General features: G+C 34.6%; 1 protein-coding gene across 1 annotated transcript in view; it reads right to left on the bottom strand.

The window, feature by feature from the left end:
* Positions 1–2,531: 2,531 nt before the first annotated feature.
* LOC136035172 (transcription initiation factor IIE subunit beta-like) overlaps positions 2,532–13,999 on the bottom strand; it is a 32,399-nt gene continuing 20,931 nt past the window's right edge. The window contains exon 5 of the mRNA XM_065716744.1: positions 2,532–3,028. Within this exon, the coding sequence (XP_065572816.1) occupies positions 2,711–3,028 (318 nt within the window). The 3' untranslated portion in view covers positions 2,532–2,710. The remainder of the gene's footprint in view (positions 3,029–13,999) is intronic.

The following is a 13,999-nucleotide window of genomic DNA, read 5'->3' as shown; positions in this document are numbered from 1 at the left end:
TTATGATAGATAGCCTAGTCTAGTACTTAGCTTCGGAAATCTAATCTTCTGCTGTAGAAGATCTCTCTTTCCTAACTTGGCCCAAGTTCAGCTGATACAATTCTATCCAGATAAATTGTGAACTTTCTCTCAAAAAAGGACAGATGGCGTTTAGGAAGTTCATTTCTGATATGCTAGATGGCGTCTGCGTTCAGTTTGGAAAACATTTCCAATCAAGGAGAATGATGCAAAAAGGGAAAATTTGGAGCTATCACGCGGATGGGGCTCTAAAGGATTTATCGAGAAATAAAATAACGTGAAATAAGATACCAGTTTATTTTTCATTGTGGATGTAGGTAGGCGCATTGTTACCTCCAACTAATCCCGTTGTGTTGCCTTGGCAACGAATTGATTTGGAAAATCAATTCGAGCCAAAATCCAAAAATTTTGGCTCGAATTGATTTTCCAATTACATTATTTAATTTCTAGAATGGAGCTGGATTTTTATGATGCTTGCAGTCATTCTCGCCGTGCCGAGCTGATTATTTTGATGTACTTGAATGTTGATATTCGTAACTTTTAAGAATTTCAAAAATTAACATGGGCTCTTATGGGGAAATGGGTTTTTCTAAGCTAGAAAATCGGGGGGTTAAGATTTTCCGACGAAACTTTCCAGGAAAATTACTCGGAGAATTCCGCGTCGAATGAGTCTTCGTACACCCAGATCCGATGTCGGCTGTGACCTGTAGGCGTGGCAGAAAAAAAGGGTTTCTGTCATTTTTCTCAAATAAAAATTTTACGGATTAAGATAGAATTTTTTGAAGCTTTCAGTCAGTCTCACCATGTCGAGCTGATCATTTTGATGTACTTGAATGTTGAAATTCGTAACTTTTAACAACAAAAAACTTAACATGGGCTCTTATGGGGAAATGGGGTTTTTCTAAGCTAGAAAATCGGGGGGTTAAGATTTTCCGACGAAACTTTCAAGCAAAATTACTCGGAGAATTCCGCGTCGAATGAGTCTTCGTACACCCAGATCCGATGTCGGCTGTGACCTGTAGGCGTGGCGAAAAAAAAACAAAAGGAGAACATGAACATTAAGTGGCTATGCGTGGTTTCTGGAAAACAGGGAAGGAGTTATCGGATCGAGCTGAAATTTCGCGGATAAGCTCCTGGGCCCTAGGGGATCTTAACTTGTGAATTTCAGCCCGATCGGACAACGTTAAAGGGGGGTGGGGTTGGGGGGTCGAAACTTTCGGCCAGATTTTCCCCATGAAGGAAAAGTCGGAGGGGGATGAAATTTGGCACGTTTCTTAGTTGGAGCTCGGGCTACGAAATGCATCCCTCCCCATCCCTCTGCGACCACTGGAACCGAAGATCGCTTAACATTGTCGTGGTTCGCCTCTTTAAAGAGGCACGAGTGTGCCTCCTTGACATGCAGTCTATTATAAATTAATACATGAAAAGTAGGAATGACACGTTTCAATAAATTGTAAGACATACTTACAAGGTAAGACATAGTTTTTATAAAACTATTTGTGGCCTGAGTCCGACAGGCCTTTTGTTTCGTTATAACAATGCTTAAAGACGAAATATGGGTTCACAGAACTAAACAAAATACAACCACGGCAACCCGGGCAACCACGGTAGAAACAGTAGAAACATTCAAGCAAAGAAAAGGGTTGAAGACCAGTGGGAAAGACAAGGACAAAGAAATAACGCGATTAATTGGTATGAATCAAACGGGGTTTCTTTAGCACACTTGAAAATGCAAAAAGAAACAAAAGCAAAAACGGTGAGAAACCAAAACTACAAGGAGAGTAAAACAGATAAAACGCAAAAAGAAACAAAAGGAAAAAGAGTGAGAAAGCAATACTACAAGGAGAGCAAATCGGATAAAAAGAAGAAGAGAAGCCAAAAACCAGAAAATCGAAACAATTAGAATTCAGGAAAAAGGACAATAACTATACAGGGTAAGTTCGCGTGGAATTTTTTTCTTTAAATTGGATATTGCTACCTGGATTTGATGGGAGTATATATGGTACACTTAGTTTTTGTACATATTTAAAATTTTCTGGTTTTATCTTTTCTTTTGTCTTTTATCTTCTTTTTGTCATTTAATTTTGGTCGTTTCTTTTTCTGTTATTTTCGGTTCTCATCTGTACTGAAGACGCCGTGTTTGATACAACCTATTTTGTCTTTTTCAATGGCCTTGGGCATGTTTTTGCTAGTTTTTCTTTTGTTTATTGACCCCTAAACTAAAATAGGGATAATCCAAATACGACATTATAAAAATAAATACGAAGACCCCCTATCGACCCCCGAGATATCTACGCAATCTGCACGCTACGGTTCAACCATAATAGGTTTAAGCAAAAAGGATATTACTGGAGCAAAAAAGTATATTAATGAAGCAAGAAGCTTAAGGGATGACCGGTGGCTTCTCTTTGATGCTCTTGGTACCTCAGGAGGCGTAGATGAGTCGTAAGACAAGGATATAGAACATCAGAATACCCTAGCCAATGATTTTATCAGCAACCCATGAGACACAAACCAATCAGCGCCATAAGGCAGAATCTAATTGTATATCATTGGGTATAAAAACTATTAGCAGATATTAACCACGGGTGTTGTCAAAATATGTTCAATAGGAAAATTGTTAATAACATGCACTTAAAACCGACACAGGAATTATAATTTTTCACGATAAGTCCAAAATTTACGAAATGTTTTAGACCGTTTCACCAGTTTCTAGATTCAATAAGTCAGCTAGATGAACATTATCTCTCGCCCTCTTCAGTCCTTTTTTTTTCATCATTTGCTTCCTACTTAAAACAGTAGCAACTTGTCGCTTTTTGGTATTCTGCATGCTTTTCATTCCTTGTTTTTGCAGATATTGCTCAATTTTCTCGTCATCTATGTCAACAGGTACTTGCCGCCATAGTTTAGCGAAATCCTCATCGACATTGAAACTAATAGTTTTATCATTGTAGAATAACACTTCGTCCTTGTCTGCACCAGGAAGACGAATGATGTCATTCTGAAGATGCTGAAAACAGAGAATTATAACCAAACTTTAGGATTTGAAAAGAAAACTAAACTAAAACATAATTGAAATGACATGCAAAGAATTTAAAACAAAGGAATCATTCAATTCGTAAAAATATAATAAAAACCTTTCAAATGCATAAGTGAATGCACCAGAAAAACCAGTGTTTTCGTTTCCAAAATGCTGAAAACAAGAAATTAAAAGAAAAATCTTAGGAATCCAAATGAAAACAAACCTAAGTGACATGTAATTAAAGGATAGTAGAAAATGAAATGCAAAGAACTGAGAACAGAAGAACCGCTTGAAGCCAACACAACTGTGCACAACCTCTTCTCCATTCCAATATATTCAAACCTACCCCCTTTACACCGTCCCAAGAAATTTCAATTTCTTTTAAAATCCATTGTTAAGACCTCTTCTCACCTAAGTGGGGGACGGCCTCCTTTTCTCCTGGCCCTAGATAGATCATCGGAAAGGACAATCTTTGGAAATTTGTCAACCGCAAACCGTGTCCTAGCCGTTTCAATAACGCAACTAAAAAAAAAAAATCACTTTTTGATTACTGGAAGGACCAAGAAAAATTTTCCAATGTGGTTTCATGTCACCAATCAAAGTTGGCTTTGCAAAGAACTGAGATGTCACTACAAAAAATTGAACAAAGACAAAACGGGTTTTAATTTCGACAAAGCAGTGAACAAAAAATAAAATATAAAAACAAAACTACACTTCAACTAAAAAAATTAAATGACTCCAAATATTTCGGCCCCACGTCCAAGAACCTTTCTCAATGAAAAAAAAATTATGAACGACAAAAAAGAAGGATTTTTTTTAAGATATAACACAAAAAAAAATCATGACAACTAAAATAAAAATTATGTAAACAATAGATAAATAAGAACAACTCACATTATAATGTGATTAGTTCTTATTTATTTATTGTTTATATATTTTTTCGTTGTGTTTTAGTTGTCGTGTTTTTTTTGTGTTATGTCTTCAAAAAAAAATTCATCTTTTTTGTCGTTTGTAATTTGTTTCCGTTGAGAAAGGCTCCCGGATGTGCAGAGAAATATTTCGATTATCTTTATTTTTTTAGTTAAAATGTAGTTTTGTTTTTATATTTTACTTTTTGTTCACTGCTTTGTCGAAATTAAAACCCGTTTTCTCTTTCACAAAACTAGAAATAAAGTTCATCTCAGATAGACGACTAAGTCATCTGAGTCAAATCTGACGACTGAGTCAAATCTGAGTCAGATAATAATTTGACAATCATAACAATTAGACAATTATGTTTACTGAATAGATTAAAGTAAATAACAAAAGAATAAAAATATTGAAAACAATTGAACCGAAATAAAACTTGAACAATAGAATGGAAGGGGGTAGCACAAGAAAGGTTGAAGGGCAGCTGGTTCAGCTTCTGTTAATTGAAAATTGATGTCATTGATCGGTCACTTTACTACCCCATACTAAAGCAATCATAAAAAATGCGATTTCTTTAACCTGATTGGTCAAAAGCTAACTAAGGAAGTGCATAATTAAAGAAGTTATAATATTATGATTCTATCAGTTATTATATTATGTCGTATTTATGATTATAATTAGCAAATTTAATTTGCTAAATATTTATATTTAATAAATATTTTACATTCAATACAATTGAATTTACAAGGCCTTTCTTAATATTTGTTACAATAATCTATATATATAAAAATAAGTTGTTTGTCTGTCTGTCGACTGACGTCATTATAAGGATATGCCGTCTGAATTATTTCATCATATACCAATTCAAAAACGAATGTATTCAAGCCGAAGTAGCTGAGTTGGTAAAGGGTTATGTTCCAGGTTCTAGGTCCGAGAGGTTCCAGGTTCGAACCTTGGCTTTAGCATTAATACAAAAGAAGAAAAAAACTAAAAAAGGTAAAAACTACAAAAAAAAGCTAAAAAGAAAATACTAAAAAAACTAAAAAAGCTAAAAAAATTAAAAAAAACTAAAAACTAAAAAAGAAAAAAAAACTAAAAAAAGGTAACAACTACAAAAAAAACTAAAAAGAAAAAAAAACTAAAAACTAATAAAAAAACTAAAAAACGAAAGAAACTAAAAATTGAAAAAGAAAAAAAAACTAAAAAAAGGAAAAAGCTGAAAAATAAAGGAGAAAAAGAAAACTAAAAAAAAATAAAAATAAAAATAAAAAAATAAATAAGGTAAATGTATTCAAGCCGAAGTAGCTGAGTTGGTAAAGCGTTATGTTCCAGGTTCTAGGTCCGAGAGGTTCCAGGTTCGAACCTTGGCTTTAGCATTAATACAAAAGAAGAAAAAAAACTAAAAAAGGTAAAAACTACAAAAAAAGACTAAAAAGAAAATACTAAAAAAACTAAAAAGCTAAAAAAAAAACTAAAAAAAAATAAAAAAAGGTAAAAAACTGAAAACTAAAAAAGAAAAAATTAAAAAAAGGTAAAAACTACAAAAAAAACTAAAAACTAATAAAAAATTAAAATAACTAAAAACTGAAAAAGAAAAAAAAACTAAAAAAAAGGAAAAAACTTAAAAATTAAGGAGAAAAATAAAACTAAAAAAAATAAAAATAAAATAAACTAAAAAAGGTAAAAACTACAAAAAAAAACTAAAAAGAAAAAAACTAAAAAAGCTAAAAAAAAGGTAAAAACCCAAAAAAAACTAAAAAGGGAAAAACAAAAAAACTGAAAAAGCTGAAAAACTAAAAAAAGGTAAAAAACTAAAAACTAAAAGAGGTAAAAAACTAAAAACTAAAAAAGGTAAAAACTACAAAAAAAACTAAAAATAAAAAAACTAAAAACTAATGAAAAAACTAAAAAAAATAAAAAAAAATAAAAACTGAAAAAGAAAAAAACTAAAAAAAGGAAAAAAACTGAAAAATAAAGGATAAAAAGAAAACTAAAACAAAATAAAAATTAAAATTAAAAAAACTAAAAAAGGTAAAAACTACAAAAAAACGAAAAAGAAAAAAGAAAAAAACTAAAAAAGCTAAAAAAAAGGTAAAAACCAAAAAACAAACTAAAAAGGAAAAAAAACAAAAAATTTATTTCATCATATACCAATTCAAAAACGAAAGAATATACAGACCGGGACACAGGGAATATAAATGACGATCGGGACACTCCAAGAGAAATTACAGACTGGGACACCGGGACACAAATGACGACTGGGACGTGTGTGTCGACTGACGTCATGTTTGTCGACTATAAATGACGACTGGGACACAGGGACACAAATACAACGGGGACGCCGGGGGGCAGAGGGGGGATATATAAATGACGATGGGGACACAGGGAATGTTTGATTAGCAATCACCATCAACAAAGCTCGAGGGCAATCATTAGAATAATGAGGTATAGATCTGAATACGGATTGTTTTTCCCATGGACAATTATATGTTGCATGTTCAAGAGTCGGTAAACCTGACAATCTATTTATATGTACAGACAAGGGGACAGCGAAGAATGTTGTATATTCGCAAGTTTTACGTAGTTAAAAACATATATATATATAACTAATATGGCGCGTAACGACTTACGCGCGCGGGGGGGCTTGGGGGGACGCGAAGCGCCCCCGCCAACTAGGTAGCTAGGTAGGTAGTTAAACAGCTAGTTAATATTAAAAAGGACATTATTACACTAAGGCTTAAAAGGAAGAAACTGCTGACGAAGATCAATGTCATTTTAAATTAATAAAACAAAATTGATTGAAGCGAATTAGGTTTAAATACTTAAATAACAGTAGTAATAATATTAATCGCTTTTGTTACCCTCTAGAAACCTTAGAATTTTACGCTGTGAAGCATAAAGAACCAATAGTCCCATCGGATTTTGATCTTTAATGACAAATAAACTTAAAATAACCCAATTATACTTTTTCTTACTTTTCACACACAGTTCTTTTCATTTTTCATAAATAATTTCTTAGGTCACACTGCCTTTCCACTTACAATTTAGAATAGAAACACGACTGACAAAAATATTAACAAAAGCTAGAATGTTTCGGCTTTAAATCCGGAGGTGTTTATCAACGGAAACAGAAAAAAAAACTAGGCAAACAAGACAAGATAAAAAAAAGGAAAGACAAAACGCTATACTAAAAAAATGATTTTTTTTTGCCTTGTGTTTCTTTTTTTTAATCTTGTTCAGGCCAGTGTTGTCTTTTTACGTTGATAAGGGCTTCCATTTGTGAAGCCAAAATATTATTATTTTGACTGAAAAAAATAATAGCAAAAGCTAGAATATTTCTGCTTTAAATTCGAAAGCCTTTATCAATGGAAACAGAAAAAAAACACTAGGCAAAAAAAGACAAGATAAAAAAAAGACGGATAAAATAATATACAAAAAAAAAAAAAATTTCCCCTTGTGTATTTTTTTTTTCTTTCTTTTTAATCTTGTTTAGGCCAGTGTTGTCTTTTTTTTTCGTTGATAACAGCTTCCATATGTAAAGCCAAATATTATTTTTTGATATGAAAAAGTTTATTTTCAATTTTTTAATATTCAAGAAGATCAGGAGAGAGCTCATTTGATCGGAAATTAAGTCCTAGTGTGCTTTAGGAATCACCAAAAACCTAGAATATATACATATAGTCCCGGGAGCGCAGGCCCGACACTAGGTAAGTTTGTATACATTTGATTCTCTGATTAGCATAATCATCAAGTTATTCTTTTGTAAGTCAGAAGGTGTCAAACCAGCAATTTCAACGGAATTAAGAAATTCGGGCATGAATTCAATTCCTGCTTCCAGTTAATGCATCAAACAATCATCCACAGATCTTAGTTAAGCCATCTTAGTGATCATAATAGTGATCAGTTGCATCATCATCTTAGTTGACATTTTCCATGCCTTTCGATTCAGCTACATGGTTTCACAGAAAACATATGCAGTTTCGCATTACGTCATATATACCAAAACAACTTATTTCCCAGATTTTCCTCAGTCGTTATACAGACCTGGAATAAGATGCGAGATGTTTGATCGATTCAGTAGATCAGATGTTCGGGTTGCAGGCTGACTGAATCTGAAACTTTTTCTGCTTTTAGACGGCAAATATGTGCCTGAATAGAAGCCACCGTGATGGTGATAAAGTTTCTAGCTTTGCAATATAAACCAGAAGCATATATCCAAATTTACAGAAAGAAGATATTAGATCATCAGAAGATAAGAAGAAGAATTGACTTTCTGAAGAGCCCATATCAATCGGATTGTCTTCAAATGAAAAAGACAAGGTAAATACAGGCACGTAACGCCACAACAGCTCAGGTTATTTTTAATATCTCTTGAGAAATTTGAATCCGTTTCCATTACCGCATACTTTTTCTATATACACGTTTCGCATATTTAAGGATCTGAAATAGACTAGGTGACCTTAGATAGCCGCAATCGGCCTAAATAAAAAACCAGAAGTTGCGTCGACGTTTAGCGTTCAACATCTTTACTCCACCCGTTTTTACTTGTCCCAATTCGAGTTTCATCTAGAGGAAGAGAGACAGGAGCAGCGACCTTGATTCAAACCGAGACTGTTCCAATTTATGGACGAAATTGAATCATAATGTGTGAAATGGAATCCGGATTTTTGACAACACAGAATCTAATCCACTCTAATATAGAGAGGAATCAGAGCCCTCTAGTCACTTATGACTCTGAAATGGGCATAAGGGCTTTCCCATTGAATTATAAAGTTAAAAAACAAAACTAAATTTTTATACTCAAATAAAATTTTAAAATTTATTAGGATCTCAGTGAAGTCCAAATGATATTCTAGCCTTTTAGAGCTACTTTATATGAATAACATATACTGTGTTTTGTTTCTGGTGCTTAAATTGAGGGATCCGCCTCGTATCTTTAATTAGTGACTTCAGAAACAGTGGTAAAAATGGGAAAATGCTGTGAGAAATACAGGTAATTTACTGTTTCGTTTCATGATGATCGACCTGCCATCTAATTGCTTCATTTGTAATATATACCAAAATTAGGTAGAACATCTGATATTGTTTCGTTTTATTTATTTTAGTTTTGTCTTCCTCTTTGGGGGTTGAGTCATCATTGCAGGGTAAGATTTCATATTTGAAAATATGAAATCAGTGGCAATTGTATATAAGTTGTCCTATGATGGAAATGCAAAGACAATAACAGGCTGGGACTAAAAAATAGGAGTGATTACTCCCCAAGAGGAGTAATCGATGGGGTGATGGATTTTACCGAGTTGCTCACCATAGTTACCGACTGATATGGGAGATATTGGTATTAAAATTACTTCATAAAGAAAAACAAGCAAACAAACACGCATTCGTGATATACGAGAAATTACTTCCCTGGGAATTGGTGTGCTACTGATCAGAAGCGTCACTAGCCATAATGTTTAGGTGAGAGCAGTGGATTTTATCGCAAGGCATCTTACCGATTTATTTGGGCAATATTGGGCAAATTTGGTTTGGGCAAATTTGGGCTATTCTTACCGATTTATTTGGGCAATATTGCTATCAACATTACCTCATTAAAAAAAGTAATAATAATAGTTATTATTATAATAGTAATAATAAAAGTAATAGTAGTAATAATAATAATAATAAAATCAACACGCATCCGGGATCTTAGGAAATACAAAATTCTAGGTTTTTGAAGATAGGGCTTTGATATGAGCTTGAAGCCTCCAAAGCGACGTTTTCTAAATTCTGAATCGGATGGTAATATTTTCATGATTCCTTGCTATTTTGGATGTGTTTCCACCGTTAAAAATCAGGCAAATTCTCATAGGATTTAGACGTTTGATGTGTAATATAAGCTTAATGAGCCTTGTATATTTGGAATCAGCTAAAAAAAAAATTTATGTATTATTGGTTATCACTTCTATTTTACTGCATTTGTTATGGAATATAGGTAAAATTTCCAACATCTTCTTTTCCTTTGAATTGTCATAATTTTACTTTGGCTGCTCAATTTTACATTTGGAGACAATTTTCCGAGGGAAAAATGTCGTTTTTTTTTGGGGGGGGGGAGATATTCTTTGCGGATAATATTTTGCATGGAGAACCAGTTTTTGACGGAAAAACTGGTTCTCTGGGGACATATGTCGGATTCCTTAAGAAGGGCATCAACTAACACAGGAAAGATAAAGCCCGAGTAAAAATTTTCGTTAAAGACTTTGAAAATGCGGTATGCCAGACACATAGGTATACACGTAAGCGGGAGAAAAATCTTAAATTTGTCCGAATAATCAAATAAGCTTTCTATTGTTATTATTGAGACTCCTCGCGCAAAAATTCCCGCTTGAGACAGTGCCCTGGCAGGCATATCACGATATAGAAGTGTCAAGAACAACCTCTTGTTACACTTGAAAGAATTGATACTTGAAAAAAATTCAATGAGCCGCAGAAGAATGGGCCGCATTTGGGCCATTCGAATTGGGCACATTTGAAGCTATTGTTACTTGCGAAAAATTCTATGAGCCGCAGATAAACAGGCCATTCGAATTGGGCCGCGAATGGGCACATTTGAACCCATTGTCACTTGAAAAAAAAAAATCAATGAGCCGCAGAAATTAAATTTCAAGAACATATCATCGTAGACTGACGCAGGGGCGGATCCAGGGGGGACCACGGGCACCAACCCCCATTCTGCACCTTTTTTGTTTTTTTATCTGTTTTAACCTCTTTTTTAAATAAACAAGAGCGAAGAGCTGACATGGCACTTGTGACGAGGCATGAAGAGCAAAGAGCCAAGAGATCATATGGTATGAGCTCTAACAAAATTCTATGAATAAATAGAATGATTTAAAAGAAAAATAAGAGACTTAATGCTGGTCAGGATTTAAAATAAGAGCTCTGGGTCACGATGTCCTTCTAAATATCAAAATTTATTAAGATCCGATCACCCACTCGTATGTTATAAATACCAAATTTTTTTCTAATTTTTCCTCTCCCTTTAGCCCCCCAGATGGTCGAATCTGGGGAAACGACTTTATCAAGTCAATTTGTGCAGCTCCCTGACACGCCTACCAATTTTCATCGTCCTAGCACGTCCAGAAGCACCAAACTCGCCAAATCACTGAACCCCTCCCCCCAATTTCCCCAAAGAGAGCGAATCCAGTACGGTTCCGTCAATCACGTATCAAGGACATTTGCTTATTCTATCCACCAAGTTTCATCCCGATTCCTCCACTCAAAGTGTTTTCCAAGATTTCCCCCTCCAACTCCCCCCAATGTCAAAAGATCTGGTCGGGATTTGAAATAAAAGCTCTGAGACACGAATTCCTTCTAAATATCAAATTTCATTAAGATCCGATCATCTATTCGTAAGATAAAAATATCCCAATTTTCACGTTTTCCGAGAATTCCGGTTTCCCCCTCCAATCCCCCCAATGTCACAGGATCTGGTCGGAATTTAAAATTAGAGCTTTAAAGCACAAGATCCTTCAAGATATCAAATTTCATCAAGATCTGGTCACCCTTTCGTAAGTTACAAATACCTCAATTGTCCAAATTCTCCCCCCCCCCCACCAAACTCCACCAAAGAGAGCAGATCCGATCCGGTAATGTCAGTCACGTATCTAAGACAGGTTTTTATTCTTCCCATCCAGTTTCATCCTGATCTCACCGTTTTGAGTATTTTCAAAGATTTCCGGTACCCCCCTACTGCCCCCTCCCCAATTACGCTGGATCCGGTTGAGATTTAAAATAAGAGATCTGAGTTACGATGTCCTTCTAAACATGAGATTTCATTAAGATCCTATCACTCCTTGGTAAGTTGAAAATACGTCATTTTTTCTAATTTTTCAGAATTACTCCCCCCCCCCCCTCAATAGAGCGGATCCGTTCCAATTATGTAAATCACGTATCTAAGACTTCTGCTTATTTTTCCCATCAAGCTTCGTCCCGATCCCTCCAATCTAAGCGTTTTCCATCATTTTAGGTTCCCAAACCCCAAACTCCCCCCAACGTCACCAGATCCGGTCGGGACTTAAAATAAGAGCTTTGAGAAACGATATCCTTCTAAATATCAAATTTCATTGAGATCCGATCATCCGTTCGTAAGTTAAAAATACCTCATTTTTTCTCATTTTTCAGAATTAAACCCACCCCCCAACTACCCTAAAGAGAGCGGATCCGTTCCGGTTATGTCAATCATGTATCTAGGACTTGTGCTTATTCCCCCCCCCCAAGTTTCATCCCGATCCCTCCACTCTAAGTGTTTTCCAAGATTTTAGGCTTCCCCCTTCCAACTCCCCCCCCCCAATATCACCAGATCCGGTCGAGATTTAAAATAACAGCTATGAGATACAATATCCTTCCAAAAATCAAATTTCATTAAGATCTGATCAACCGTTCGTAAGTTGAAAATACTTCAATTTTTCTATTTTTTCCGAATTAACGGGCCCCCCACTCCCCCCGCCAGATGGTCAAATCGGGAAAACGACTATTTCTAATTTAATCTGGTCTGGTCCCTGATACGCCTGCCAAATTTCATCGTCCTAGCTTACCTGGAAGTGCCTATAGTAGCAAAACTAGGACCGACAGAATTTGCAATTGCTATATGTCACTTGGTTAATACCAAATGCCATAAAAAAGGCTTTTTGGGCTTGTTAAGTACAGCGACCACATTCAAGAGGTTTGATCTGTTTGAAACCGGTTTCTCTCTTGATTTCTTTGTATCTACTCAGAGATAATTAGCTTGGCCCGAGCAAAATAAACTACTATGCAGGTATATTTTACTTATATGTTTAATATATAGAGTTGATTAGGCTAGGTATTTCATAGAATTTATTCTGGACGGCCAGCTTTCCATAATTTTCTGTGTTATTTTCCATAATTTTGTTACTAAAGTATTATATTTTCATCATATTTTGGTGTATTTCATTAGGATTAACCTAACTTCACTTCTTGAGTATGGTTGCTATACTTAGTAAGTACCATAAACTTGTGAATTTAGTCAATTATTGGCGCCCTTGTCACATTGCTCCCCCCCCCCTAAGATTTCGCTCTACGATCCACCTTTGAATTAACACTCCTACGATAAAATCAAAGGCGAAAAGCATGTCTCAAAAGAGAGATTTTTTTGTATATTTTTATATACTAGTCTTCCTAAAACAAAGGCTACGATAGATAAATACCAAATCCATCTAAAATCACTCCTCACAGTAAGCAAAACGAAAATTCCAGAAAATAAAATCTACATAAGGAACAGGGTTTGGGTTGAGGTATAACCCATCTCAGGGCATTTTTATCTATTGATTTAAAATATTATATAAGTATATTCATTAAGAACAACATTTTTAGGTGTTTTCACTTGACAAAATAAAAAACAACGAAAATACCTCTTTAGATTTAATATAAATCATTTTCCTTTCTGATACCTTATATTCTAATCAATTCACGCCCCTTGAATAAAATTAGAGATATTAAGCATATAAAAAACACTTTGCATATTCTGTCTATGCTCGCCTTCTTCTTTTATAGGTGTCCAACGATTATTACTTTCATCTTCCAAGCCGATTCACTTGATTAAGAAGAAGCTTTGATAAATAATTTTTAGATAAATAATTTGGCAGAATATTTTCACCTGCCAAAATATAGCCCAGTGTCAATTTATCACGACGGGCCTTGCAGTGTCTCCACTTCTACCGATTTTTCGGGAGATCTACCGAATTCTCTATCCATCTCCCGACAAAAAAAGAAGATCCCAAAACTACCAAAAATCTACACAAAACTTTGAATCCCCGGAAGCAGCTTTAAAATGAACGAAATACGACTACACTTAGTTTCAAAATTAAATACATTTCATTATTTTTCGAGATTCTATCTGCTTTCGAAGTTACCCTTCGAAACAGAGTCAACTTTGACAAAAATTAATCGAAGGAATCCCACTTTTATTTCCGGAATCGCTCTCTGAGTTTGTAGAATGTGGTACTTTGTTAACAAATCGCTCAAACACCTCCAAAAACATAACATAAAATGAAAAAC

The sequence above is a fragment of the Artemia franciscana genome, chromosome 14, assembly GCF_032884065.1.
Source record: "Artemia franciscana chromosome 14, ASM3288406v1, whole genome shotgun sequence".
Classification (NCBI taxonomy): Eukaryota; Metazoa; Arthropoda; class Branchiopoda; order Anostraca; family Artemiidae; genus Artemia; species Artemia franciscana.
The sequence above is the reverse complement of the archived record's forward strand: the minus strand, read 5'-3'. Positions and strand labels throughout refer to the sequence as shown.